General features: G+C 56.0%; 4 protein-coding genes across 6 annotated transcripts in view; 1 reads left to right on the top strand and 3 right to left on the bottom strand.

Annotated features, from left to right (window-relative positions):
• Nucleotides 1-27418, top strand: part of RECQL5 (RecQ like helicase 5) — a 37393-nt gene extending 9975 nt beyond the window's left edge. Inside the window, exons 8-20 of one of the 2 annotated variants that reach the window (XM_024760858.1) lie at nt 4933-5012; nt 22832-23050; nt 23302-23401; nt 23536-23572; nt 23692-23750; nt 23839-23912; nt 24275-24368; nt 24626-24760; nt 25090-25631; nt 25790-25883; nt 26088-26306; nt 26535-26604; nt 26693-27418. In XM_024760858.1, the coding sequence (XP_024616626.1) occupies nt 4933-5012; nt 22832-23050; nt 23302-23401; nt 23536-23572; nt 23692-23750; nt 23839-23912; nt 24275-24368; nt 24626-24760; nt 25090-25631; nt 25790-25883; nt 26088-26306; nt 26535-26604; nt 26693-26793 (1824 nt within the window). In that variant the 3' untranslated portion in view covers nt 26794-27418. Of the gene's footprint in view, nt 1-4932; nt 5013-18898; nt 19032-22831; nt 23051-23301; nt 23402-23535; nt 23573-23691; nt 23751-23838; nt 23913-24274; nt 24369-24625; nt 24761-25089; nt 25632-25789; nt 25884-26087; nt 26307-26534; nt 26605-26692 lie in introns of those variants that run through there. The other variant, XR_003005416.1, reaches the window with a different exon arrangement.
• Nucleotides 7335-9277, bottom strand: ERLN (endoregulin). 2 transcript variants are annotated; one of them, XM_024760862.1, is made up of 2 exons: nt 8649-9277; nt 7335-7786 (listed from the first exon to the last, which is right to left on the bottom strand). In XM_024760862.1, exon 2 carries the CDS (start codon nt 7778-7780, stop codon nt 7601-7603), a length of 180 nt encoding a protein of 59 aa, XP_024616630.1. In that variant the 5' UTR covers nt 7781-7786; nt 8649-9277; the 3' UTR covers nt 7335-7600. The 2 variants fall into 2 exon arrangements, with proteins under 2 accessions (XP_024616630.1, XP_024616631.1); XM_024760863.1 differs by lacking the exon at nt 8649-9277 and adding an exon at nt 8382-8630.
• SMIM5 (small integral membrane protein 5) lies at nt 13682-20511 on the bottom strand. The gene is made up of 4 exons (XM_024760860.1): nt 20486-20511; nt 15980-16842; nt 14740-14974; nt 13682-14292 (listed from the first exon to the last, which is right to left on the bottom strand). Exons 2-4 carry the CDS (start codon nt 16193-16195, stop codon nt 14183-14185), a joined length of 561 nt encoding a protein of 186 aa, XP_024616628.1. The 5' UTR covers nt 16196-16842; nt 20486-20511; the 3' UTR covers nt 13682-14182.
• The window catches only part of MYO15B (myosin XVB), a 32153-nt gene continuing 31571 nt past the window's right edge, over nt 27405-27986 (bottom strand). Inside the window, 1 exon segment of the mRNA XM_024760611.1 lies at nt 27405-27919. Coding sequence (XP_024616379.1) covers nt 27808-27919 — 112 coding nt within the window. The 3' untranslated portion in view covers nt 27405-27807.

The following is a 27986-nucleotide window of genomic DNA, read 5'->3' as shown; positions in this document are numbered from 1 at the left end:
CCCTGGTCCAGGAAGATCCCACGTGCCGTGGAGCAACTAAGCCCATATGCCACAACTACTGAGCCCGTGTGCTGCAACTACTGAAGCCCGCATGCCAAGAGCCATGCTCCACAACGAGAGGAGCCACCACAATGAGAAGCCCGTGCATCGCAGTGAAGGGTAGCCTGCGCTCACCGCAATTAGAGAAAGCCCGCTTGCAGCAACGAAAGACCCAACACAGCCAATAAATAAATAAATTTAAAAATAAAAATAAAAGCTGGTTTTTTGAGAAGATAAACAAAATTGATAAACCTTTAGCCACACTCTTCAAGAAAAAGAGGGAGAGGACTCAAATTGATAAAATTAGAATAAGAAAGGAGAATTTACAATGGACACTGCAGAAATACAAAGCATCATAAGAGACTACTACAACTCTATGCCAATAAAATGGGCAACCTGGAAGAAATGGACAAATTCTTGGAAAGGTATAACCTTCCAAGACTGAACCAGGGAGAAATAGAAAATATGAACAGACCAAGCACAAGTAATAAAATTGAAACTGTGATTAAAAATCTTCCAACAACAGCAACAAAAATCTTCCCACAAAAATCCAAGACTGGATGGCTTCACAGGTGAATTCTTTCAAACATTTAGAGAAGAGCTAACACCCATCCTTCTCAAACTCTTCCCAAAAATTGCAGAGGAACACTCCCAAACTCATTCTACGAGGCCACCATCATCCTGATACCAAAACCAGACAAAGATGTCACAAAGAAAGAAAATTACAGACCAGCATCACTGATGAACATAGATGCAAAAATTCTCAACAAAATACTAGCAAACAGAATCCAGCAACACATTAAAAGAATCATACACCATGATCAAGTGGGATTTATCTCAGGGATGCAAGGATTCTTCAATATATGCAAAGCAATCAATGTGATACACCTTATTAACAAACTGAAGAATAACCATATGATCATCTCAATAGATGCAGAAAAAGCTTTTGACAAAATTCAACACCGATTTATTATAAAAATGGTACAGATGAACTGGTTTGCAAGGCAGAAATAGAGACACTGATGTAGAGAACAAACGTATGGACACCAAGGGGGGAAAGTGGCAGGGGGGATGGTGGTGGGATGAATTGGGAGATTGGGATTGACATGTATACACTAATATGTATAAACTAGATAAGAACCTGCTGTATAAAAAATAAATTCAAAGAACAAACAAACCAAAAAAGAAAAAAAAGGTCCTAGAATACATCGTTTAATATTGATGAAGCTGATAATTCAGTTTAATGGGAAAAGAATGAATTGTCTAATAGCTGGTGCTGACACAGCAGGAATAAAATAAAAGTGCCCCATTTGACACCTTATATAAAAGACAGATTAAGGACCTCATGTAAAAACTAAACAAAATTTAGTCCAGTGTGCCACCTAGGGCTGGAGATACGGTGAAGATATTTTTGTAATGAAAATTAAAAATCCAGAAAGCTGTCTTTTAAAAAACCAAATATTTGAATATATAAAAAATCTTAAGCTTCTATAAATCCTGAACCTATGGAAAAAATATACGTGGTGAAAGATACCATAAACAAATAGACTGTAGATCTGGAAAAATATTTAATATAAAACGCAAACAAAAGGTTAAAGTTGAGAATAAATAGTTTTCACCAACTGACAAGAAAAACAAAGCATATGAAAGGAAAGTTCCCAGAAAAGCTCATCCAAATGGCTCGTCTAAAGATGTTCAAATTAGGTAGTAATCAGGTAAATGCAAATTAAAGTAAAATGATTTGACACGTGTGTAAAAGAGCTCAAACTCCTGTTGCTAGTGGGCACGTGAAGGAAAGAGTGCCTACACTTCGCCAAGAGAAAAATGCAGGGTTACAGTCTTTTGTGGGGAAGCAATCTAGCAATATCTATTTAAATTTTAAAATGCAGATACCCTTTGACCTAGATATCCTATCTCTGGAACCAAATCACCTGAAATAAGAGTGGCAGTGGGGACTTGCCTGGGGGTGCAGTGGTTAAGAATCAGCCTGCCAATGCAGGGGACGTGGGTTCAGTCCCTGGTCCGGGTAGATCCCACATGCCACGGAGTAACTAAGCCCGTGTGCCACAGCTACTGAGCCCACGCACCCTAGAGCCTGTGCTCCGCAACAAGAGAAGCCACCGCAATGAGAAGCCCACGCACTGCAATGAAGAGTAGCCCCCGCTCGCTGCAACTCGAGAAAGCCTGCATACAGCAAAGAAGACCAAAAAATGCAGCCAAAAATACATAAGTAAATAAAAGTGGCAGTGTGTAAGTTTATGTGCTCAAGGGCTTGAATGGTAGAATTGATCATGAGGACAGAAAATCGGAAACAAACTAAATATCTAGCAATAGGGAGTGAAGAAGAAATGATAGTAAATACTCCCCATAGGGTAATAGGCATAGCTGGGGGCCCAGGAAATCTTGTATCTTCCTTTTTATAAAAATCATATTTATTACTGTTTCACTTTATAGGTTTGCTATATTGAAATGTAAGTTCCATGACAGCAGGAACCTTTCCTGTGTAGCTGTAATAAATGCCTAGCTCAGTGCTGGGAATGTAGTTTAGTGCTTAATAAGTGTTTATTGAATAAATGAGTAAATTTGAATGACGGGAGAGAAGGTGGATGCAAGTAGTGACTGGGAATGAAGGGGTCTTGCGAGGACCAAGGATGATAGTTTGCCATGACCTAAGGGAGTGTGATTAACTTGTCTGAAGTTCAAATTAGACAAGGAAAAGATTTCGGTAAGGTGATTACGTATAAGGTATTTATTTAAAACTTACTAACACAGTGAATTACAAGAACTCACACTGGGCTCATCATTGAGACATTTGAGACCATCTGAGATAAAGAGATGATCCAGGGGCTTCCCTGGTGGCACAGTGGTTAAGAATCCACCTGCCAATGCAGGGGACACGGGTTCAAGCCCTGGTCCGGGAAGATCCCACATGCCGCAGAGTGACTAAGCCCGTGTGCCACAACTACTGAGCCCGCGTGCCACAGCTACTGAAGCCCATGTGCCTGGAGCCTGTGCTCTGCAACAAGAGAAGCCACCGCAATGAAAAGCCCGTGCACTGCAATGAAGGGTAGCCCCCACTCACTGCAACTTGAGAAAGCCTGTGCACGGCAATGAAGACCCAATGCAGTGGAAACAAAAATTTTTAATAAAAAATAAATAAAAAAGAGATGATCCAGAAAGCTTCCAGAGGGGTGTTACATGGAGGACGGGGAGTCCAAAGAGCACCAGTTTTCACCATTGTAATATTCGAAACAAGAAACAGTGCTTCCAAATGCTAAATAAACCATCCCATCTAGAATTTCCTACCCAGCCAATCAGTTAGTGTGAAAGTAGGATAAAGACATTTTCAGACAGACGATTTTAAGAAACTTTCTCCTTTGGAGAAGCTACTAAAGGATGTTCTCCACTGCAGAGGCTGTCAACTAGGAAAGGAAGATGGAGACCTGACCCAGGAGCGAGGCAAAGGGAGTGTCCTAGGACGAGAGTGAAGGGTAGTCTCGGCTGTGCACCAGGCCTGGAGAGCAGAGGCCCAGGTCGAACATGGGGATGGAAGGCACCAGGAAGGACGTTTCCAAAGATAAAAGTGGACCTTGCCATCATTGGCCCCCGCTTCCCGAAGTGAATTTTTCATTACATCAGAACATTTCGGGGGGGGGGGTATTCATGATGCACTGAAATCTAAGGAAATGAAAAAACAGGTCAGCTATTAATTTCAGGAGAAACAACGTTGTTGAAGGATATGTGATCATGGGAAATAGTAAAAATATAATCACGAGGTTAGCTCTGAAGAATCACCTTAAGGGAAATTGTGATGTAATAAATCGTGATATAAGTATATTGGGAGAATGGAAGTAGAGGAAGTATGTGGATTTGTGTGTTTGGGAGATGGGAACCATTCAACTTCCAGAAGCAGAAAGAATAGAGAATGTCTTGGGTATTAGTGTCTGCTATATTTTCTTGGCTCTTCTGTATTTTAAATTTTTTCACAATTTTTTTTTAAGATTTTTGTTTTTTTGATGTGGACCATTTTTAAAGTCTTTATTGAATTTGTTACAATATTGCTTCTGTTTTACGTTTTGCTATTTTGGTTGCGAGGCATGTGGGATCTTAGCTCCCCGACCAGGGATCGAACCCACAACCCCTGCATTGGAAGGCGAAGTCTTAACCACTGGACCGCCAGGGAAGTCCCTTCACAGTTTTTTTTTTTTTTTTTGCGGTACGGGGGCCTCTCACTGCTGTGGCCTCTCCTGTTGCGGAGCACAGGCTCCGGACGCACAGGCTCAGCGGCCATGGCTCACGGGCCCAGCCGCTCCGCGGCATGTGGGATCTTCCCGGACCAGGGCACGAACCCGCATCCCCTGCATCGGCAGGCGGACTCCCAACCACTGCGCCACCAGGGAAGCCCCCTTCAGTTTTTTAAAAGGAAAATTTAACAAATAGCCATGTACCAAGAGGCAAATAACGTATAATCCCAACACTCAGAAGTAATGACTGTCAGCGTTTAGCACATGTCCTTCCACACATACAGGTTAGTATGTTCCTTCACACACTTGTGTATGTATTCAACCCCTATTAAATTAGGTCATATTATACAGTGATTCCCAAATGCCATTCCCCGGGCCCTTTGCATGAGAATCACCTGAGCAGCTTTTTGAAAATATAACCTCCCTGGAGCTCCAGGTTCAGAAAGTTCAATTCAGTAGTCTTGCTGAATTGGACCTCAGGTCTTTTAAAGTTACCCAGGTGATTCCGATGCATGGTCAGGTGTGGGGACTCTGTTTTGTGAATGGCTTTATTAGTGTCATTTGATATTTTTCTCTCTCACCATTTGTTGGGCTACAGGGTAGTCCAACTATGTAAGACTTTTACTGAATGGTCGTTTCTTGTCTCCAGGAAAAGAGAGGGAACAAAGCATCCGATAAAGCTGCTGTCTTGGCCTTTGATGCCCTGGTGGCCTTCTGTGAAGAATTGGGGTGAGTGACTTATCTTGTGTGTGGAAACAAGTGTTAGTGAGATCTTTTCCTCTCCCAGCACTGCTAGTTAACAAGCTAACATAGGACAGTTCTTGGGCCACCAAGGGACCCCTGCCTGCTGAAAGCCATCGTGTGGGAATATTTCCTGTCGGAGCATGGAAGTTGGTACCCTCCCACCTTTCTGTGGAAGGCCCCAGAAACTCTGGCACTGTGAGGATTCGTTGAGTATTTTGGGTGGTCATCCACCCATCCCACTCCACCCACTTCTGGAGTGGCTGGCACCATGGGTGACTCAGTTCCGAGAGATGTGACCAGTTCTGAGCCATTGGCATTGTGGTGATAATGTGCCACTGTGCTGTACCACTGCTTCACTTGTGGAGTAGTCACTCTCATCCCAGACCCAAGCAGAGACATGTGGCCCAGTTTATGTCTTGGGAGGGCAGGGGCGGTAATGTGCCTGGAGAGAAATCAACTTTTCTAACATAACACCAGCCTGCCTACTCGGAACCCACTTATCTATTTGATCTGAATCTGCTGGTGGTGGGGGCCGTGAAAGAGCCTGCTAGCTGCTCAGTGACAGGCAGACTGTGGCTGGGAGAGCCCTGGGCACAGCAGCTGTGGGCGCACTGTATGAGGGACACCCAGAGCATTCTGGACAAGCTCGGAGCACTTGCATTTGTGTAGCCCTTTGCTCGAAAAACCTCTTTGATTCCTCTGCTCTCACTGGTCAGATCTCGTTGGACAACCCTGTAAGGTAGATGAGGCAGAATTGATTGCTTCAGACTTAAGAGATGAACAGACCACTGTCCAGAGAGGTCGTGGTTGGGAGTTCCCTGGCGGTCCAGTGGTTAGGACTCGGTGCTTTCACTGCCGAGGGCCGGGGTTCAATCCCTAGTCGGGGAACTAAGATCCTTCATGGATGCCACTAATCCCCCATTTCCCAATTTTTTCAGCGATATGCACGTTTTCATACACACATGCTATCTTGGTTTTTGCAAGACTGGATTCTTGAAGCATGGAGTTGATTAGGTGCATGGTACTGGTGGTGCCCACCAGATGTTTGGGGCTTTCTTCTGGAAACCAGAGAGGCACTTATTTGGGCCATGTGTTCTGATTCCCACCCCCTCCTATTCACCAAGTCTGTGGCTCCTAGGCTGAAGCTACTTCCTTCTCTAAGCTGCCATGTCTCATTTGGCCTCTGTGGCAAGACCACGCCCAGCAGAGGTGGTTGGCACCCTTGCCCACAGCTATTGCAACCAGAGCCCTTTTCAGGCACTAACATAGTGAGTTGCTAAATTAGGCCTTCTTTGGTTCCTTGAGTAAAGCACTTGTCATGAAAGGGCTCAGTGTCCTTGCTAGTTGTCAGAGTCCCCTCTGCTTGAAGTCACCCTGGCTGGACTCTTGTTTGGGGTGAGTATGAGGCTCTGTGGAGCTGTCTGGAAGCTTAGCTCTGCTGTGTCCCTCTGGGCTGCAGCAACTCACCAGGCAAGAGGACAGGTCCTCCCAGGGCCCTCTGCTTTCTGTCTCATACCAGAGAGCTGGGGCCTATTAGAGTGTCAGGAGTCTGGGCATCAGTGGGCCTCCTGTTGCCCCGTGTGCAGTCTCATCTCTTCTATCTCATTTGCTACACATGAGGGCGTCAGATTCCAGGACTTCCAGGCCCTGGGACGGAGTGAACGCAGCTGGTATGGCTGGATTTGAAATTGCTCTTTGAGTAGAAAGGAATGTTTCTTCATTGCATAAATGGTGTATAATACGAAGGCAAAGCCCCTTCCTCACCAGGTACTTGCCCTTTTTCTAAGAATAGCCTGGTTTGAGGTTGACGTTGAAGCAGCTATTTGCAAAGGGAGGGCACTTGGCAGCGAGGGACAGCCCTGCTTGATGGCTTTGGCAGAGGCGGGGACATTTCTACAAGGGCTGTGTTGTAGGGTCTGGGGTGCATGGGGGCTGGGGGACCCTGTGAGGGATACCTGGGCATCTCTGGGACCAAGAGAAAAGACACTTGGGTCACATGAATGAGGCCAGCGTGGGGCGTCCAGATGGCTTCCTCTCTTCTTTGCATGCGGCTACTTTCTCTGAGCGTGGCCATGAAATGCATTTGATTATTTATGACAGGGCCAAACTTATCTTTGCGTGTAAAAAGAACAGTAATTAGGTTCAAAGCAACCTTCCTCCAGCCTAGAGGCCTCTGGACCCTGAGATGGGAAAAACAGCTTTGGTTTAGGCCTAGATTGTACTGGGCTCTGTCAACTCCTGGGGTCTCCAGGCTGGGGGAGCCAATGGCCCAGCATCCCTCTGTTTATCCATTCATTTGCTCACTCGTTCATTCATTCATTTATTCAACCAGCAAATATTGATTGATACTGACTCTGTGCGAGGGCACATCAGAAAAGGGGGTACAATTGGGAACAGAAAGAGACCCAGCCCCTGCTTTTTGTTGCTTGGACCATTGGGGAAGACAGGCACTTATCAGATAATCACATGGAAACTGTATAATTCCAGACTGTTAGAAGGGCTTTGGAGAAAAGGTACATGGCGTTTTGAGAGTGTATAACAGTGGCCCCCTTCTTGGCCCACAGAAAGTCAGGTCACGACTCTTCATACTCGTTGACCCTGTCGAGTGCGGGGAGTAAACCAAACACAATAGCAAACAAGATGAGAAACAGGACCGTAATGATGAACAAGCAGATCACTACCAGGCCCCCCTGGTCGAAGGGGTCCTGCCAGAACTCATCCTTCCAGGTGCGTTTTGTTAGTAGTCTGTCCATGTGAACCTGGAAAAGTGGGGACAGAGGCCCTGAGTGCAGGGGCTTCTCCAAGGCCCTGTCCCAGGTGCTACTCCCTGACCCCAACTTCACCCTCTGGTGCGATCTCAGAGAACGGCAGCCACCTCTGTAGCTAGCAGGCATTGAAGGGATGGTGGGTCATTGGGCTCAATGCCTCCAGCAAGCAACAAATGGGCTTTCTTCCTCTGTAGAAGCAAAAGCAGGGACTGGCACCAAGAGAGGGGGGTCCCTTGAGTTCTTCCTGGAGGCTGCCTCTGGCTTCTCCAGTCCTTTCCTGAACAGCCCTGCTGTGAGCAGGACTTTCTCTCCCATCCCTGAGAACTGCTCAGCCAGGATCTAAAAAGCAGCGCTCTAGACCCTTCCTGGGTTTTCCTGCCTCGGTTGCCAAACATTTGGGAAGCATTTTGAGAGATCAGCACAGGAGCCCAGGAGTGGATGGTCTCAAGCTGAGGCCTCTGTAGGCTTCCCTAGAGGCAGGTGAAAACAGAAGGACTAACTAATCTTGAAACACAGCTGAGATGGGCAGGCTGTGAGTCTGTAGCCAGTTGAAGGGAGTAAAGGCGGAGAAGGAAGGAGCCATTACCGGGGTCTGCTGTTTGTACTCCTGTGTCCTAAGCGAGGGCAGGCAGGTCAGGGTAATCCTTCAGGCCCCACGCCTTGGGGGCCTGAGCTGAAGAAGCCGCCAGGTGACCAGAGCTGCACTGTGTCAGAGAAGCAACTCTTGGGAGGAAAAGGTGGCTGCATTGCTGACTGCCCCCGACCAGACCTGCTTGCTGTCACCAGAGCAAACAAAGGTGGGCTAGGGCCCATTGCCTAGCAACCGTGTTCTCTTTCAGCCTTTCACACTTACCCCTCTGCCGCGTTCTGCCCTTTTGTGATGCTGTTTTGGGGGGCTGCTCAGGGGCGTGGGTTGAGGTGTCCTGGCTGAGAGAGGTCAGACTTGGGGTGGGTGGGGGAAGAGACTGGATCCGGGGCCCTTGCCCCAGGCCTCCTGTCCACCTCACCTGTGGCTGGGTCCTGCCCCTCCTCTCAGTCTGGATGACCCGTCTACTGAAAGGACCTGCCCAGAGGTCGGGAGGCCCCAGGGCTGGGGCTGCCACGCATGGCCGCTCACTTCCTGTGGCGCCGGGTTGATGATTAACCACAGCTCCAGCTGGCACCTCCTGGAACCAGCATGTGGGTGTTTATCACCATTGAGGCCCCAGGCTCCTGTGGAGGCCCAGCTTCCCCCTTGGTGTCTTTGTGTGCCGCTTAGGCCCGGCCGCAGCTGCTTCGTGTGGGTTCCCACCCCCTGGTGTGATGGGGCAGCCGGGAAGCAGGAGTGGGGCCTGTGTCCCTTCTCGTGGAACCTGGTGGCTGGCATTCCATCCTTGAAAGACAGAAGTCGAGTGCCCACGGTGGCCAAGAACTGCACCAGGTGCTGCGTGTCCAGTCGTGAGCGAGAGAGGCAGGCCCTGCCCTCCCAGGGGTTACATTATAGGGTACCAGTCTTCAACCCTGCCTGTTCCAGTCATCTGGGAGCTTTTCTGAACGCCGGTGCCCAGGCCCCACCTGGTAGCACAGAGATCAGCCTCTGGGCATGTCAGAGCCCTGTGCTTGGTAAACCTTGTCGGGTGATTCTCCTTTTTTTTTTTCAATTTAGTGGTTTTTTAAAAAATTTATTTATTATTTTAATTTTTGGCTGCGTTGGGTCTTTGTTGCTGTGCGCGGGCTTTCTCTAGTGGCGAGTGGGAGCTACACTTCATTGCAGTGCGCGGCTTTCTCATTGCGGTGGCTTCTCTTGTTGTGGAGTGCGGGCTTTAGGCACGCAGGCTTCGGCAGTTGTGATAGACAGGCTCAGTAGTTGTGGCTCGCAGGCTCTAGAGCTCAGGGTCAGTAGTTGTGGTGCACGAGCTTAGTTGCTCTGTGGCAGGTGGGATCTTCCTGGACCAGGGCTCAAACATGTGCTTGAGAATCCACCTGCATTGGCAGGTGGATTCTTAACCACCGCGGCACCAGGGAAGCCATCATCGTGGGATTCTGACATGCAGCCGGGGCTGGAGGAGATGATGGGAAAGTTCCTTGAAGTCCTTCTTAACTATCCTGGCTTAATTGACCTTGGCTTACCTGCCGCTTCGCATTTCCTTCTGTAAAACACTCTGACTAATGCCCTTGGCCTGCTGAATGCTCAGAGCCAGCAGGCTGGTCTCAGCGCACCCTCGGACTTCCGCTCCATTAGCTTAGTTGGTTGCTTATTAAGCGTCAGCTGCTTGTTCCCAAACCTGTTTTGTGGCAGTTGTACTTGTAATTACATAATTGCACTTAACATTACATAAAAATGAAGTGGTGATAATAGCTGAAACCCCAGTTTTACAACTGGGGAACAGGCACAGAGTGGTTAAGTAACTTACCCAAGGTCACACAGCTAAGAAGTTACTGCTTTGGGGTTTGGACCCAGCTGTTCCTGTCAAAAATAGATGTGGACAGGACAACTGTAAACATTTCCTAAAAATGCAGAAGTATTTCACACTCAGGTTTCCTTGCAGATGTCTTCAAGTTCTTATTCCGCCTTAAAGAAATCAAAATTAGCAAATAGACAATTCAGGAACTCTGGTCGGCAAACCCACACTTGGAGAAAAGACCTCGGCCCTGCATCAAAAAGATTGACCAAGGAATGTGCATCTGTACATTTCAAATGAGAGGTGTAGAGAACGTACGTCTCGGGTACACAAACGTTGCTTTAATTGACTTTTTTTTTTTTTTTTTTTTTTTAATTGACTTTTTCAATTAACTTTTGGCCCTGATCGGAAAATCCTTCTGAAATGATCACCACAAAGGGAATGATGTGATGGAAAGAGGTAGAGAATGCTGTTGGTGCCCATGGCATAGTCTGGCCTGGGGCCTGAGGAGACTCCCCTGGGAGGAGCGATGTTGAAGTTGAGATGGGAAGCCGACGTAGGAGTTAGAATGTGGAGACAGTGTTCCAGGGTAGGCAACCGGTTCCCAAGGAGAGCGAGGAGACTTTTCCTAAGGACAAAATTAATTTGTCTTCAGTTGTTTTTTTTTTAACTTTTATTTTTTAAATTATTATCTTGTTATTGCCGTGCAGCTTGAGGGATCTCAGTTCCCTGACCAGGGATTGAACCCGGGGCATGGCAGTGGAAGCCCAGAATCCTAACCACTAGGCCACCAGGGAACACCCTGTCCTCAGTTTTTTATGGTCTGCAATTTGTTATTACCCACAAGCAAATATGTCGTATTGAAGATTGTTATCTGTAGATTGCTTTCAAATGTTAATGTTTGAGAAAACTGTTTTGTCTGCTCTGCCAAGTTTTGCTAATAAGATTCTTGCACCAGTGGCTTTACTGTAGTTTCTAATAAGGCGTAACATATGTACAGTAAACTGCACAGATCTGAGATGTAGAGTGAGACCCTCGTGAGGGACCGAGAGACCACAGTCGAGAGACCGGCTGGGACGCTGCGGCAGTGACTGCAGGCAGGCGCTGCTGGTAGCTTGTTCCAGGGTGGCATGGCGGTGGGAACAGAGAGGTGTGGCGGCCAGAGTCAGCCAGATGTTCTCTGGGGCTCAGACGGCCTGATGGCCGCCCCTTCCACGGTCACCACCTGCCTTGCTGTACCTGTTTATTCTTTGCCGTGATGGGGGAATTGCTGCCTCCTCTCCATGCCCATCTTTCCCAGAGGACCAGCCAGAGTATGTCAGGCTGCCCTTGTGCTGGGGCAGATCTGGTTGGTTGATCCGAGTGGGATTGGAGCCTGCCTGGGACCTGGCGTGACAACTTCAGGAGGGGAGCCATTGGTGGCGGGGCTCAGCGTGCCCCCGTAAGCCCTCCAAGGGGAGGGACAGAATCTTATTTGGGGTCAGCAGTTAAGTACTGCCTGGGCTGGAGGAGGAGAACGCGAATGAACCTCCTGTCAACCTGTCGGTGCCCAGGTCTGCCGACTTCTTGGCAGCTGGACCAGGGAGCCTGAATCTTTTCTAGAAAAGATGCTCAGCCTCAGCCACACTGAGGAAGGATGTTCTTGATGCTGATGTAACTCACGTAAGGAAAAGTCACACGAGGATCAGGCTGCTGCACCGTTGGAGCTTCTCCTGAACTGAGGGCTTCCTGGGGACCCTCCAGCTGTTGGTGCTGGGACTGGCAAGGGCGGGGCTTCACACCCTCCCTCTGTTTTTCTTCTGGGTGGGAGACATAGCTGGGCCCCACCCCAGCTCTTAACTCTCAGGGCACACCCGCTTATAGGGAGGTTACTTTGAGAAGAGTTTGGGGTGCGGCTGTTTGGGATCTGGGGTTGGTATTGTAGGTGGTGGGTAATGGAGTGAGAGCCTTATCAGTACTACAGCTGGAGGCCTGGGGCCCCGGGTGTGGTGAGCAGGGGCTCTGGAGCCAGGTGGGGGGTGCCCAGAGGCTGGCTCTGCCACTTTTCAGCTGGTCGAATTTAGGGAAGTTACCTATTTCCTCATCTTTAAAATGGTGATAATAATGGTACATTTGGCACTGAGGTGGTCATCATAACTAAATGAATTTATCTGCATCAAAATGCTTAAGACACTGCCTGAGCGGGGATGAGTCCTCAGTGAATTTTAGTTATATCTTTATCCTCACCATTGTTGCAAGTATTATTATGGTTATCATTATTTTTCCGAGTCCCATTCTTTTGTGGTGTGGTGGGGGTGGTAGAGAGTACAGACAGATTCTTGAATTTCTTTTATTTTCTATGGAAGCACTCTTCTCTGGGTCTTCAACCCAAACCAAACCTGTCAGAGAAGTCCCTGGGCACCAGGAAGTGAAACCAACCAGAGAGAGAGCTTCTCCTGCCTGCCTGTCAGCTGGAGATGGTGGGGCCGCAGGGGAGTGGCAGGGCTGGCATCCACTCTCCACTCCCTGTTTTCTGAGTAGATGGAGCTCTGCCTCAAGGCAGGCAGAGCATGGGCTGCATAGGCCAAGATGACAGAGGTGTATAAAAAACGCAGACTTCTTTATGGCCCCGGCGGACCAGGGTTGTATGTGTGTCGGGGCGGGTACCGTGTGAGCCTCTGCCTCCCCTGCCCTCGTTCCTGGCTTTGTAGCTCTGCCTGGAAAGTTCTGTGGGAGAGAAAGTAAACTGAAGGGAAAGAGGCCAGGCAGTGTTGCATGTCAGCAGGCCCAGTTTTTAAAATGAGGCCACATTGCCCTGGCTTGGCGCCCTATTTAGAGGGGCAGATAATGATGCTTCTTATCAATGGAGGTCTTAGGATATGCCCAGCACTGTGCCAAGGTCATCTCGGTTTATCCTCACAGGCTTAGCCCAGGAGGTGGGGACCAGGATTAGCCCCATTTCACAGGGGAGGAAACATGGCTTGAAGAGGTTGAGTCACTGACCTCCGGTTTCGTAGCTGGCGGGGGTGGGAGTGTGAGGATTTGAATGCAGACAGTCCGGCACACGTTGGGGAAAGGACGGAGCCGTCAGGATGCAGGTTATGGACAATAGTAGGGGCCTCACCTCTCTTACTGCAGAAGTTTGGGAAGACCCAGTGGCCTGAGCCTGGTAGGACGGGGTGTGCTGGCTGTGGTTAATAGCAGTGGTGACCGTGTGGTGTGGCATTCCTGAGCCCGGCACCTGCCTGGGGCAGACGCAGCCTCCGCCACTGCCGAGCAGGCATCTGGGGAGGGCGGAGCTTGTTAGCAGCTGGTGCTGGGCAGGAACGGTGCCGCAGCCCTCCCCTGGTTCCGCAGCCTTCCCTCTCGCGTGGCATTCCTGCCTGCATGTTTTTCCAGCTTCCGAGAGCACAGGGAGAGCAGAGGCCTGGCAGGGACGGTCACTGGCCATGTCCCTGGGATTCTGGCACGCTGCCCACCTGATGCACGTAACCCAGCCCAGGGAGTCTGGCACCACAGAAACACATAACCAGAAAGCTTTTACTGGGAAAGAAACAGGCAAATACTGGAATGGAACACAGACGTGTCCGTGCTCTGGGGGGAGCTTGGGACTCAGGAGCTGCCGCGCAAAGCCCCTCTCCGATTGGCCTGCTCCTCTTTGGCGTGGGAGCCTTGAGCCAGCTCCCCACACGTGCGGGCTGTTCTCCAGGTGTGGGGACCCCACTTCTGTGTTTTGTTAGAAAGCGCAGGTAGGCACAGAACCCCTGGTGGTTTTCTGTCTTAGAAACAGTCAAGTCCTCCTCGGCACCCTGTGTTCACTGTCAGGTGAGAGTTTTGTGGCCGGCACAGCCCTTATTTCCTTGACGAGGCTCCAGCTCTCAGTCAGTGTCTGGGTTCCTGGGCTAGGCCAGGGCTGGGCCCATGGATCTTTGTCTTGAAGGTTGAGGGCTGCAGGGCCAGGCTGACGCCCTGGGTCATGGCTTTGGCGGTCTCCTCTCCGGCTCCTCCTCGGCCGCCGCCCTGGCCCTCACGGTGGGGTCGTGGGTCCCACCAGGGCCCTCCTGCCTCCCCGCTTAGGGCGGCAGCACCGGCAGCAGCAGTAGCCGACGGCCATCAGCAGCAGCAGCAGCACGGTAGCTGGGGGGTTGGGGGAGAGAGCAGAGAGCGCCGGAAACTCAGAGGCGAGGAGGAAAAGAACGCCCGCCATACTTCCAAAGAGGCCCCTCTGGGGGCCTGGAGGACCTTCACCAAAGCCCTGGTTTAGTGGTCAGAAATACCCGAGAGTCTGGGAAGAGGTGTGACTGTCCCCATGCTGGCCCCCAGAGCTTTGCTCCCTCCATCTGTGGGTTGGGGTGCCGGAGGCACCTCTGGGCCCTGGTGCCCAGCACACCTGTTTCCTAGAGCAGCATGTCAGGATTAGGGGGGATCCCCTGGCTCCCCCCAGGGGACATCTGCTTCTCCTCCTCTGTCTGGGGGACCACCCAGCCACCTCTGCCAGCCCCGTGGCTGGTACCATGGTCTCGTCTCTCCTGGATGCCAGGAAGAGCCATGGGCGCTGAGGAGACTCTGGGAGCCGCAGCTTACCTATGAAAATGGCAAGGACCGAGAAGGCCACGATCTCCACGGGCTCGGCCTGGGGCAGCGTCTGCAGCTTGTACAGCAGCCTCTCGCCTATGGAGCGCATCTCCAGCGCAAGGTTGGAGGCTGCCATGTTGTGCCAGGTCCCTGCCGGGGTTCCTCCTGAGCTGCAGAGCAGGGAGAGGACCTGGAGTCCCCACGGAGCTGCCTCCAGAGAATCTGCCCTCTCACCTACCCCAGCCTGCAGAACGAGTTTGTCAGGTCTCACCCCTCACAGCCCTGGTGGCTCACAGCTCACAAGGGAGGCAGGGAGCCGGCAGGGCCCCTTGCTTACCGCTCCGCTGTGGCTCTCAGCCCCCACCTAGCTGGCACTGCTCGGGCGAGGGAAGCTGGGGATGACAGTGAGCCTGAGGCCCTGCCGCAGGAGGGGTCTGCCAGCCGGCCGAGGTCAGCCACGGTTGCTGACCGTGAAGGAGACTGCATGCTCCTTTGTCTTAGACACCACTCCTAGGTGTTGCCCAGGGTGCCTCAGATGGGCATGGCTCCCCTGGTGGCCCCTGAATGCCTCCCTGGTGGGGACATGGGGCTCCAGGATGCCAGCCTGGCACCCTTGCTTTTCATCATATGTGGGGACAGAAAGGTTGGCTTCTTCCGAGAGCAGGCTCATGGGGGCTTCTGGCCGGGGTCGGCCGTAGTTGAGAGCTGACTGGGGGCAGTGGTCTGAGCCCCCCTGGGGCCCCCCACCTCTCCCACCAGCCTCATTTCTTTACTCATACCGTGTCTTCCTGTGAGAAGGTGGAGGTGACACCGTGTCCTAGTTTTCCCCAAGGGGTCCTCTCTCAGGATGGGACCAGGTGTCCCAGGGGGCGTTTAGCCTCCCTCTCTTGCTGGCTTGGACCTGCCTCTCTGGCTGACCAGGAGAGCCCCCTCCTCCCCCTGCCCCCGGCCCCAGGTGAGGGGCAACTGAGCCTACAGGCCCCAGGACCGAGAGCCTCCTCCTGTCTGTCGTGCCCAAGGGGCCGAAGGTGAAGGTCCAGGCCGGGTCAGTGAGTCAGAACACATTATGCCACAGACCTTCTTTCCCCTTCCGCCTCCCCGGTGGGCACGAGGGAGCCAGCACCTCTTCAGAGAGGGATCAGGGACAGCCTGTGCCAACCCAGAATCAGCCTGTTCCCCGAGGCAGCTCTTAGCCAGGGCAGGGCTGCAGGCGGCCAGGGGCCTGAGCCAGACTGTAAGCTCTCGTTACCTCCGCCTCGTCCCTCAGCCAGGCACATTCGCCCCCAGGTGGCTGCGGCCTGTGAGGCCGGTCACTCCTGGCGCCGCCATCACAGCGTAGCGTCCTTAGAGCCGCCTTGAAGGTCATCCGCTCGAGTCCTCTGCGCCGCACTTGGCTCCCTGCCCTCCCTCTGGCATGCGGCCTTTGCTCGAGTGGGGAGCCCCCCTGCGGCCCAGCCTGGCCCATTCCTTCTTGGGCAGCTCTGATCGTTAGAAGATGGGATCGCCTGGTGACCTCGTCAGTCCCACCTGTGGTCACTCAGGCCAATTCCGCCCTCTTCTGCCTCACGGTCCTCCAGGGCCTGGACGGCCAGCGCGGATTCCTCCTGCATCTCCTTCCCCACAGGATAACTGCCCTCGTCGGGTCAGATGGCCCCCCCCATAGAATAGCATTCAAATCATCCTGGGTTTGAATACTGCCAGCCTTCTTCCTGCTTTTGTGACACGGGAGTGGCTCCGTCTCTCTGAGTCTGTTCCTTTTCTCGTTTTCCATGAAGATGAGGTGCCCGTCTCTCGAGGCTGTCGGGAGGGTTGAGCACAGGGCCGGGCTCCGGGAGTACCCAGCCCATGTGATTCCCCTCTGGGCGGGGTCCGGCCAGCGCAGCAGAGGCCAGGCGGCCTTGGGGGGTGGTCACACCCCCACACATTCACTGTCAGTGACCTTCCTCCAACACCTTTGGGGAGTTTCGTCTGTGTCCTTCATGCCCGGGATGTTTGTGGTGTGTGAGGTGAAGGAGAGTGGTGGGGGGCCGGCTGGAGATGGGGGGGCTATGTTTTAAGTGATGATGGGGGGTAGCAGGCAGGTGATGGCTCCGTGGAGGATTAGATGGTCTCCTGTCAAAGGGGGAGGCTCCTGAAATTAGAGCCTCCCAGCTTCTCCCATGCCCCACCCCAGGGTCTGCACGTTGCTACAAAGGAGATCAGGATCCCAGTTTTCCAATGTACTAGGAGGCATAGAATTCTAGAATGCCATGGGTCATCCACTCCTGCCTCCTTTCTTTTGCATATGGGGACACTGAGACCGGAGAGAGGAAGGGACTTCACGGTCACACTGCAGGAGTGGGGCCTGGCAGCGCTGCCTCCGCCATCCCTCCGTGGGCGCCTGTCTCAGGCAGCCTGCTCTTCGACGGGCAAGATAAGTCGGCCCAGGAGCAGCCCACAGAGGGCCTGCGATGGGCTCAGCACAGGGACCAGGGCTCTGCGTGATCAGCCCCACCCCACACGGGAGTCTGGAACACAGCTTTCATCACTCACCAGGCCACACTTGCTCTTTGAGAACCTCCTGTGACTTGTCACCAAAGGCAGATCTTGCGAGTCTTTCTGTCTCAGGCTCGTGAACTCCTTCCCAAGCATAAGACCCCTCTCCTCAGGTCACACCGAACAGACCTCCTCCCACTGACCAGTGGAGCAGGTGTGCACAGGAAGGTGGTCCCCTCCCTTGTTCTGGGGCCTCCGGGCATCTCGCTCCCCGGGTTTCCAGGAGGACGGGAGCCCACCCGCTGGTCCCATTCCTGGAGGAGGGACCGAGGGACCGGTGGGCCGACCGAAGCCGAGGGGGAGCTTGCCCGGGGCTCAGGAGCTGGGCTGCTTTCCCCTCCCCTCTTCGGCTACTTGGCCTGGCTTTTTCAGCCTGATTGGCCCAGGGCCTGCACTGCCTAATGTAGCCATCAGAGACACTCCTTCACAGAGAAGGCGGAGGCGAGCGGGTCGGTGGGGGGCTTTTTCACCTGTGCCCCCCACGCCCAAAGACCCAGGAGGGATTGCAGAGGGTCGCGCCTCCGCTTGTGAGTGAGAGGTTGCGTGGAGACCCTGGTCAGTTGGGGCGTGATCTCCAGAGCAGGGAGGGGGAAGGTGGGGCCGGGCTGAACTGCTGTGCCGGAAAGGCGGGGCCTGTTGATCCGGAGCTTCTCCTCTAAAGTCAGCCGTCCTCCAGGGGTTAGGAAGTCTGAAAGCTGCAGACTCACGCCCAGGGGACCCGGGCCCCACTCTGGGAAGAGTGTCAGTCCACTCCAGCGGGCCACGGACGTGGACAGCCAGGGCCTCTAGGGACTTGGATTGGCCCCAGGGCTGCTCACTGCATCCTGTCTGCAGGAGTGGGGCTGCTGGACACGGCTGTTCTGCCCCAAAGGCTGAAGCCCCCTTTGCTTTTCAGTTGCTGTTTTATCATTTCCAGCTTGGCCTTGAGCAGAGGAGCCTTAGTGGGGACTGTGGGGGGCTGGGAGGGGCCTGTTCTCCTAAGAGGGCGGAGGCACATTCCAGCAGGTCCCAGGCGGGCTTTCCAGCACGCTATTTAAAGCGAGGCCAAGGGGTGCCTGACGCCTGGTGCCCGATATAACCAGCCGTCGTCAGGTGACCGTGAGGCCTGTGCCCCAGCTGTTGCGTTGTAGGGAGCCCTGAGTGTTCCCAGCTGTGGCCCAGGGAGGGTGGGCATCCTAAGGCTGGCTGCCTCTTGTTTTCTTAACCTTCCCAGGTTTGGAGAGCGGAGGGCAGGGAAGCCCAGTGGGGCTACTGGTGAATCTCTATATTTTTCCAGTCTTTCTATCTCGGCTCCACCACACTCCTTCCCAAACTGTACTTTCTGCCTGTGAATGAGGATCTCCCCCAACCCCATGCTCGGTAGCACCTCGGTTAGAAGCAGCCAGAGCAAGTGGTGGCTTCCCCTGGCCTGGCTGCCCGCACGGCCCTTCTCGGCACCTTCGGAGGGTGCTCCCCGGCTGGAGTGGCAGCCAGTGGAGGGGGAAGGTAAGCCGGGCTGGAGGGAAGGCTGGCAGAGCTGGAGGGACTAGAAAACATGCCTTTGTGTGGCATCTCCTGGCACAGAGCCGGCAGGCCGCTTGCCGGCCTGACAACTGCCACTTGGTACTGAAGCGTCCCTGTTTCCTCTTTGCAGAACTGACACTCCAACTCCAGATGCAGCTGCGTGGGGAGAGCCCAGGCAGCGGATGTGTGCTGTCTGATAAGGGTGTGTTGATGGCTCAGGGCCCAAGGGCTTCTTGCTTGCCTTGCCCTGTTATTTTGTCAAGGTGGGTTTCAGCCACCCCTGCCCCCTGGGCAACGTCTTGTTCGAGAAAGAACTAGAATGAGGCATAACTGAAGGTTGGGGGAGTCTTGCGGGGTCCGGTGGCCTAACCAGCAAGGCAGAGATGCCCACTGTGCGCTGCGCTTTCTGCCTTGGCCCCGCCTTCCAGTGGGGTCCAATGACACTTGAACCCTCAGCAGCCCCTTAGCTTCTCCAGGACAGGAGGAGGCACTTCCTGCTGCCGCTGATTCCTCCTGCAGCCCCAGAAGCTGGGCATCACCCTTCTGTCCCCGCTCAGGGATTGTGTTTGGGGGTCCCCATCCACCTGTGTCCTCTGGATCTAGGGACTCTGATCCCTGCCTGCCTGCCTGGGCCGTCTTAAGAGCCGGCAGGGGTAGCCATGGGCTCATCACTGCGTCCCTCCCTTACCCGGCGTCTGTCCCCTCTGTGCCATCACTGCTCATCGCTGCCGGGCTTTTAGTCTCCCCAGCCACCAACCCAGACCAAATCCCACAGCCTCTGCCGAGCCAAGAACACGTCGACTGATCCCTGGTTTCCACTTTAACCTGGGTGGTTGTTTTTCTAAGTAGATACTAGCTTGTTCGCTTTGGGGAGAACATCTTGGGGGCTGGGGAAGGGGACTGTAACGCTGGCGTGAGGACAGGGAGGCAGGAGGGGTAAGCAGCCAGCCTCGACTCGAGACTCTCGGGGCCCTGCCCACGGGAGCTGATCTCAGTGCACCGAGAACTATCAGCGTTCTGATGGCAGAGGGCCAAGTACAGGGCGGGGCAGCCCCTTCCCAAGCCTCACTTCCCCCCCCACCCCGGGTTTAGGGCCCTCATGCTTCTGGCGTGGCATTCAGGGAGATTTGGGGGATCCTGGGGATCTCTGTGGGCCCAGGGAGGAGCACCCGGGCCTGGCTCCGAGCTGAGAACTCCGAGACCCCCGTAAGAGGTAGCAGCTGCTGCTTTTGTCCAGGACACAATGGGCAGAGCTGCCACAGTTTCGCATCCTGGGAGGTGTGAGGTGGCCGGGCAGACCCTGCCCTGAGCCTCCTTGCCTGGGAGAAAGCAGGGACTTGATCCCCGGAAAAAGGGAGGCTCAGTGGCAGGCGATGGTTCTCCCCTAGGCCAGGCCAGCCAGATCCCTCGTTTAAGCCCCCTGCATAGGAAAAGCTTAAACTAACTTGCCGAGTAAGCAGGCACTCCAGGCCCCTCTGCCTGCTCAGCAAGCCAGCAGAGGGCTGCAGCCTCGGCCTGTGCCCCATGCTGGGTCCCAGCAAGAGAAGGGGGAGCCTGAGTTCGAAAGGGAGGCTCTCCAGAGACTACAACCAAGCGTGTCCCCCAGGACCCTCCTCTCCGTGCTTGTGGTAGATTGTGGCCCTCCACCCTTGAGACAGGGGACCCTGGCGGCTCCCTTCCCTTCGTCCCCGCCTCATCTGTGAGCGGAGCCACTCACCTGGGAGCTCAGGTGCTGGGGTTGGGGGGCAACCGCAGGTGCTGGGGAGCCCAGCAGCCTCCGCGTGCCTCTCCTCCGGCCTCCTCTCCAGCGGGGCTCACACCTCTTCCTTCCTTTGCGGACGCCTCTTTCCTGACCCGCGGCTGCTCCCCGGGTGCCTCTCCTCAGCGCAGCGGAGCTCCTGGCTGCTGACAGCCAGCTGCTGTCTCGGCCTTAGCTTTTTTGTTGTTGGTCGTCCTGGAGATTCAAGTGTCACATTACATGGGGCGGCTGCCGAAGTAGGGAGCCAGTGCCACCGCTGCCCCCGCAGGCGAGGGAATCCCTGCTGGGAACTGGTCCTGCGGCTGCAGGTTCCTGCCTGCTCCCTGCCCCGAAGGTCTGCACGGCCCTCCTCTGTTCCTCCTCCTCTTCTCTCCTCCCTCCTGGCGGGTGTGGGCTGGGCCTGGGCTGTGAGCTGATGAAAGAGGAGGTCGGCTCTCACGTTCCCTGGCAAAGATGACCCCTGGGAGGTTCCACCTGAGTCAGGAGGGAGGGAGCGAGGGAGGGGGCCTGCACCCCTCCCAGTTCTTTGCCTCCCGCCCCGCCCTCAGGAGCACCTTTGGGCCCATGTCCCTCAACCCCCAACCTGTCCCTCAGGCGACTCCCTGGCAGGTTCCTCTCTGTTTTCTCCTGGGAAGGAAAGTAAATAGTGGGGGAGCTGCTGGACCACCCAAGCAGTCAGCCCTCTGGGGAGGCATCTTGGGGAAGAACTTGGGAGTCCCGAGTGACTTGGGAGTGGCCTGGCCTTAGCCTGTTCCTGGGGGCGGCCCCGGGAGGAGGAGAGAGGACACTGCTGATCTCGTTCTTGCCAGAGTATCGGCTGGGGCTGTCTCCACGCTCCGGGCCCGGCTGTGCCCGGAGCAGGACAGGAGCCGACCCCAGCCCGCATCTGCGAGCTGTCAATGGAGCCCTTTGAATGTGAGCACAAAACGCCAGTGAGTTGGGGCTTGGGGGAGGTGCGGGGGGAAGGAAGCCAGGCTTGTGGCCGCACCACTTGGATGCCAGAGCCTCCCAGAGGCCGGACAGGCAGCCACTGTGCGGTCGCACAGGCTTGAGCCATGGAATGAGTTACACATCGGTTTTGGGTGTGGCGGGAATAGCGCCCTCTGGTGGCCTCCATGCCCTCCTTGCCGGCTCCAGCCGTTCTCTCCTCAGCTAAACAAGGCAGCCAGCCCGCGCTTCCTGGGGGCTGTGTCACAACCTGTTATCATTTCTGGAGGCTGGCCCTCGGGGTCCTGGCTCCTCAAAGTGTTTCTTGCAGCCCCAGGCAGTGCTCACGTTGAGAGGTGTTCTGGTTAGAGCAGTGACGCCCACTCTTCTTGTCTTTGGGATGTGGTGACTAGACAGCCCTACCTCTGCTCTGGCATCTCCCCTCGGGTTCCCCCACCCCGTGCCACATTCCTGCTGCAGGAATGGCTGTTTGTAACAGCCCTGATAGAACTGTGGCCCCCCGGGCCTCTGCATCTGCCCCGGTGACCGACTGTGCCCCCAGCCTGGGGGGGTTCATTCTTCCAGCCTGGAAGGTACGACGAGGAAGACTCCGGCCACGGCTGCCTCTCCTCGCTGCCCTCACCAGTGCCAGCTCTACGGTGCCGGCCCTGAGCTGCCCAGTTCCTGCTCTCAGGCAGTCCCCCCGGTCCCGGGCTGTGTACACTGGGCTGGGTACACACAGGCTTGTTGGGGACAACAAGGAAGAGGTCACCAGGAGACAGAAGTAGAGCAGAGTGCTGAGGTGGGGTAGGGCCACTTCCTGCTGTTCTCTCCCTCCCTCCCCATCAGAAAAAAGTGAAGAGTGATAATAAGAGCCGTGTCCTGGGCACTGTGCAGCTCACTTCAGAGCGTCATCCTGGCCCTTATGCAGCCCAAGGGGCCAGTGCTCCTCTTGCACCGGCTTGTAGGCAGGAGTGCATAGGCTTCAGGAGGTCAGATGCTGTCCCCAAGGACACAGCCTCAGCAGCAGAGTCAGCGTCTGCACCCAGAGTCCGTGCTTCTTCCAGGGTGCCCCACTGCCGAAGGATGGAGAGGGGGCTGGGGCCCGGAGGAGTACTCCATAGAGAAGCAGGACAGAATGGGGTCCGTGGCCTGGCTCCTCTGGATACGTGTGTTCCATGACTTTGAGAAAGCTCTCAGCTCACTGCCCTCATCTGTAAAATGGGCACCCCAGCGATGCCTTGTGAGACTCGCATGAGATGCCTGCCACAGTGCCAGACATGTAGCTGTGCTCAACCAGAGTTTCGGGATCGGGTGAACGAACGCTGGCCGACGTGGGTCCCTCACCCCTTGCCTGTGTTATGCTGCCTGCTCCAGGTGCCGCCACGCTGCCATTGCTAAGTACTTCGGGGATGCGCCCCCCGCCTGCACCAAAGGCTGTGACCACTGCCAGAACCCTGCAGCTGTGCGGAAGCAGCTGGACGCTTTGGAGCAAAGCTGCAGCTGGAGCAAGACCTCCATTGGGCCCTCCCAGGGGAACGGCTTTGACCCTGAGCTGTATGAGGGAGGCCGCAGGGGTTATGAGGGCTTTAGCAGGTGAGGGGCCATGAGGCCAGGGGCCCCCAACCCACTGGAAATAGTCTGGCATTCTCTCCCTGATGCTAAGGCCAGACCAGAGGCGACACAGTGCCGTAGTCCATCCCCCGGCCCTGAGGGCCACACTGGGGCCAGGACTTCGGTGTTGCCCATGAGCTGCCAGGGCCTCAGAGACATCACTGTCCCAGCAGACACGTGACAGGAGGGCAGAGCCCAGACCCAGGACTGCTCATGCCCAGCCTGTCTCCTAGGTACAACGAAGGCTCTGAGGGCAGCGGGGATGAGGGCAGAGACGAGGCCCACAAGCGGGAATGGAATCTCTTCTACCAGAAGCAGATGCGCCTGCGCAAGGTGAAGGGGATGGGGGCTCAGTGGGGTCCAGGTGGCCCCCTGCTCACACCCTCTCAGCCCCTTCCCTGGGGCTGGACTGGGAGCTGTCTTGCTGCGGGGCAGGATGCCTTACGGGCCCTCATGTCATCTTCCAGGGCAAAGACCCCAAGATAGAAGAATTCGTACCCCCAGGTCAGTACAGAGATGCCCCTGGGCTGGTCTCGGGGTATGGTGGAGGATGCCTCACTGAGGGGTTGGGGATACCAGAGAGCAGAAAGTAGAGTGGAAGGACTTGCCTCTGCTCCCCCCAGATGCAGACTGTCCCCTGAAAGAGGCTTCTAGTAGGAAGATCCCCAGACTCACTGTGAAGGTAAGAGGTGGGCAGCTCGTCACACCTGCCCCCCCAGGATCTCCCCCCCAACCTGAGACTGTTTGACCAACTTCCCTCCCCTGTGCAGGCCCGTGAGCACTGCCTGGGGCTCCTGGAGGAGGCTCTGAGCAACAACCGCCAGGCCGCAGGTTCCACTGATGGGTGAGTGTCGTCAGGGCCGAGGAGTGGTCCCCGGGCTCCTGTTCCTTTGGAGGCCGCAGGAACCCCAGCCCCCCTGGCTTATTTGGGCACCCCTCCCCAAATTGGGACTCATCTTACTCCCAGGGGGTGTGAGTCTCCACAGCCTCACCAGGGGGCAGGCTTGGCCACAAGCGAGGGGCTGCCAGGAGCTGCTGAGGGACAGTAAACCACAGGGGGCCCAGACAGTCCAGGTCGGAATCCCTGTGCCCAAGGCCGTTCCTGCCAGGCCGTTCCTGAAGCCATCTCCAGGGTCCCCAAGGGGGAATCTAACAGGGAGGGGGCCTCAGGTCTACCTGACACCTTAACCTTGTTCCTACCCTCAGATCTGACCTCCAGGCCAAGGCAGTGGAGCTGGAACACGAGACATTCCGAAATGCCAAGGTGGCCAACCTGTACAAGGCCAGCGTGCTGAAGAAGGTGGGCACGGGGCGGGGTGGGTGGGGCGTGCTCCGGGCTCTGGGTGGGAGAGGCAGCCCGCCACACAGGGCGCACTTATTCCCGGGGGAGCCCGACTTCCCTCCTTTCCCGGCTGGAAGTATTTCTAGCCAACCCCGTGTGGACTAGAACTTGTCTAGTGCCCAGGTGCCGCGGAACCCACTCGTGGGAAGCCTGGGCTGGGGGCTGTTGGGAGCTAGGGGTGCCGACCATGGCGTTCCCACCTGTCCCTGCCCCAGGTGGCTGAGATCCACAAAGCCTCCAAGGATGGGCAGCTCTATGATGTGGGAGGTGGTGCCAGGAGCTGCAGCGCCCAGGCCGAGCCCCCAGAGCCCACCGAGTATGACATCCGGCCGGCCTCCCAGGTGTACTCGGTGAGTGGCGTCCTGGTGTCCCCCCCAAACCTGGGTCCAGGAAAGGCGCCACGGCCCCTTGCCCTCAGCGAGGGCATAGTCCTTGCTCTCCTGGCATCACAGCCCTGGCCCTATGGCGCCCCAGGGCAGGCCTTCACGCTTCCGTACTCTGCCAGCTACGCCTCTGCAGCCCCCCACAGCGCCTGTCTCGACAGCCCAACCCCCAAGCCTTGTCCCGCCCAGCTTTTCCCGCCCCCACTCCCAGGAGCCCCACCCACACGGCCATCCCTGGGCCCTCTAGAGAGTGCCCTGGAGGCACCTGGGGTCAGAAGCCTCTCTCCTCCTCACAGCTCAAACCCAAGCGGGTGGGAGCTGGTTTCCCGAAGGGCTCCTGCACGTTCCACACGGCCCCTCAGCTGATGGAGAAGACGCGGCTCAAGGAGCAAGACCCCCGGCCGGTGCAAGGAGACGAGCAGGAGCCGCCCGGCCAGCCTCGTGGCCGCCAGGATGAGGACCGCGCTGAGCCGCTCCCTGGGCCCAGAGCAGAGGCCCCCGGGAGCGGTGCTCATTGTGGGGCGCCCTCCCCCGAGAAGAAGGCAAAAGGCCCTTCTCCGGGCAGTCCTACTGCCAAGGCCCGGGTTGGCAAGAAGCAGCAACTCCTGGCCGCAGCGGCCCTCAAGGACTCCCAGAACATCGCCCGCTTCTTCTACCAAAGGACCGAGAGCTCTCCTCCGCTCACTTCAGCCCCAGGGGCAGAAGGTGCCAGCCCTTCCCGTGACGGGGCGCGGGGACCCCTGACGGCCCCAGAGAAGTGCACAGGGGAGGAGGATGGAGCCATGGGACATTTGGCTGCCCACCCCCAGACCGAGGAGTGCTCCGAGGAGGGGCCAAGGTGAGGTCACGGGCAGTCCTGGAATCCTCTAGAATCCCCTCTGCTAACTGGGCCTCTGAAACTCGGGGCCTGTTCCCATGATGGGCTTCACTGGGCCACCTGGGCTGAGGGCGCGGCTGGCATCTGGAGCTCTGATGCCTGCTCTCCCTTCCGGCCAGTGCCTGCCTGCTGCTCAGAGACCAGAGGCCCCCAGAAGGCCAGCCCACCCCCACGAAGGAGGCACAGAGAGGCAAGCGGCCCAGACCCCAGCAGGTACTGAGAGGGGGGAAGATACCTGTTTACCAGGCTGGTGTCTGCTCCGGGTAGGGGTTTGGGAAAATCATGTCTTCTTTCCACATCCCAGGGCAGATGGGCTGGGCTAGAGGGAGCCAGGAGGTGCTGAGGCCCAGTGTTCCAGGAGGGGAGGGGCCAGTAACAGGGAGCCCAAGAGTGACCCTCCACTGTGGCCCTGCCCAGGAGAACCCAGAGAGCCAGGCTCAGAAGAGGCCATGCCCCTCAGCCAAGGTCTCCATCTTAGCTGAGACCAAGGGCAGCGTCTCAGCCAGCGATCAGGGCAGCTTGAAGCCCCAAGGCTCCTGCCAGCTCTTGGCTCCTGGCATCTCGCTGAAGGAGGCTGCGAACATCGTGGTCAAGTGTCTGACCCCCTTCTACAAGGAGGGCAAGTTTGCGTCCAAGGTAGGGTAGGTGCATGGGCTCCGTTCTCCTCTGAGCCTGGGGCACTTGGGTGCAGCGTGTGGGTGGGTAGGGAGCGTGAGCCCCAGTGAAAAGCAGGGCGGAAGCAGGCCAGTCCAGAGGCCCGCTGCCCGCTCCCTGGGTCTGCCTCGCTCTTGGGTCGCAGCTGTGGGTCGCTCAGAGCAGGGTGAGGTTCTGCGCTCTCTGCTCCTCTCCACTCTCTGTCCCCAGGAGCTGTTTAAAGCCTTCGCCCGCCACCTCTCACACTCGCTGACCCAGAATCCGTCTCCGGGAAGGAGCGGTGAGTGCCTGCGTCACCGGCCGGGAGGTGCTTGTGGGGGCCCTGTAGTGGGGAGACTGGCTCTCACGCTCCCCCATCCCGAATCCAGTGAAGGAAGAGGCCCAGAACGTCATCAAGCAGTTTTTCCACGGCCGAGCCCGGTGCGAGAGTGAAGCTGACTGGCACGGCCTGTGTGGCCTGCAGAGATGACCGAGAGCTGCCTGACGGGGCCGGTGTCCTCCCCGGACTCCACTGCGGCCCAGCCCGGGCCTCGCTCAGTAACGGGGAAGGTGGGCGGCCTGCTGCTGCTGGGACATCGTCTGCTCTCAGGCTCTTCCCCCTTCCAGCCATGCCTTGCTTTGGAAATGGGCCTGGACACCTCCCAAATCAAGGTCAGAGGTCAGCCCACTTTTCTCTTTGCTCGCGAAGCCTGAGGTCCTCTTTCTCCTAGCCTCCCTGCCTCCCCGGCCCTCGTGGCTGGGTTTTCTGGGCCAGATCCACAGATCAGAAAGTGACAGGTGGTGTGGCTGCTGCCAGAGGAACAGAAGGAAGGAAGGTCCCTCCACCTCGTGTACTTAGCATGTTTTCAGCCGGGGGCGAGGCCCACCAGTCTGAGGCCTTGGGGCCTACTCAGAAAGAGCTTGGGCTGGTCCCAGGTCCGCCCCCACCACCGTCTTCCCTCGCGATGCCAGCCTCCAGCCCGGCCCAGGTGCAGAGCTCGTGGGCAGACGGGCAGCAGCCAGGCCCTGCTCCCTCTCAGCCCCTGGCCGGGAAGGCCAGGCGGGGCTTCGGCAGTTACCAGGGGAATAAAGTCCTGTTGGTTCTCATGCACACAGCCCTGTTCTCTCAGGAGTTTTATTTCCTCAGCAGCTGCTGCTCCCAGGGCTGGGCTCATGCTCGTGTCGGGCCAGGGCCCAGGTGGGCATCTCCCCCAGACTGGGCAACATCGGACGCCCAAGCCGAGTTCCTGCAGCGCCCACCCCAGGCTCAGGCCCAGGCCCACCCCAGAGGGAGTCTCGTGACTCCCAGCTGGAGTCGCTATAGCAGCCCCTCCCCGTGGGCCAGCTGGGCTGTGCTGCGGCAGGTTCCAGAACCAAGCGGTGAAGTCCAGGCCAGACTGGCCTGACAGCACCCAAAGGAGACTGTCCGGGTGAGACTTGGCCAGAGAGGCTTCCTGTCCTCGTCTCTGCCCCTCCCCCACTCCTCTTGGGTGAAGGCCGGCCACTAAGTGGAAGGAGAGTTGCGGTCCAGCAGGAAGGTGATGGTGTGCTTCAGCTCCTGGGCCTGTGCGGGCACAGGCACGTGAGGCCAGGGCTCCCCAGCCAGCCCCCTGCCTCTGCCCCCAGCCCCACCATGCCGGAGCAGTGGGCGGAGGCCTGGGCCCAGGCTCTCGGGCACACCAG

The sequence above is a fragment of the Neophocaena asiaeorientalis genome, unplaced genomic scaffold, assembly GCF_003031525.2.
Source record: "Neophocaena asiaeorientalis asiaeorientalis breed wild unplaced genomic scaffold, Neophocaena_asiaeorientalis_V1.1 scaffold30, whole genome shotgun sequence".
Classification (NCBI taxonomy): Eukaryota; Metazoa; Chordata; class Mammalia; order Artiodactyla; family Phocoenidae; genus Neophocaena; species Neophocaena asiaeorientalis.
This window is presented reverse-complemented; position numbering and strand designations above follow the sequence as displayed.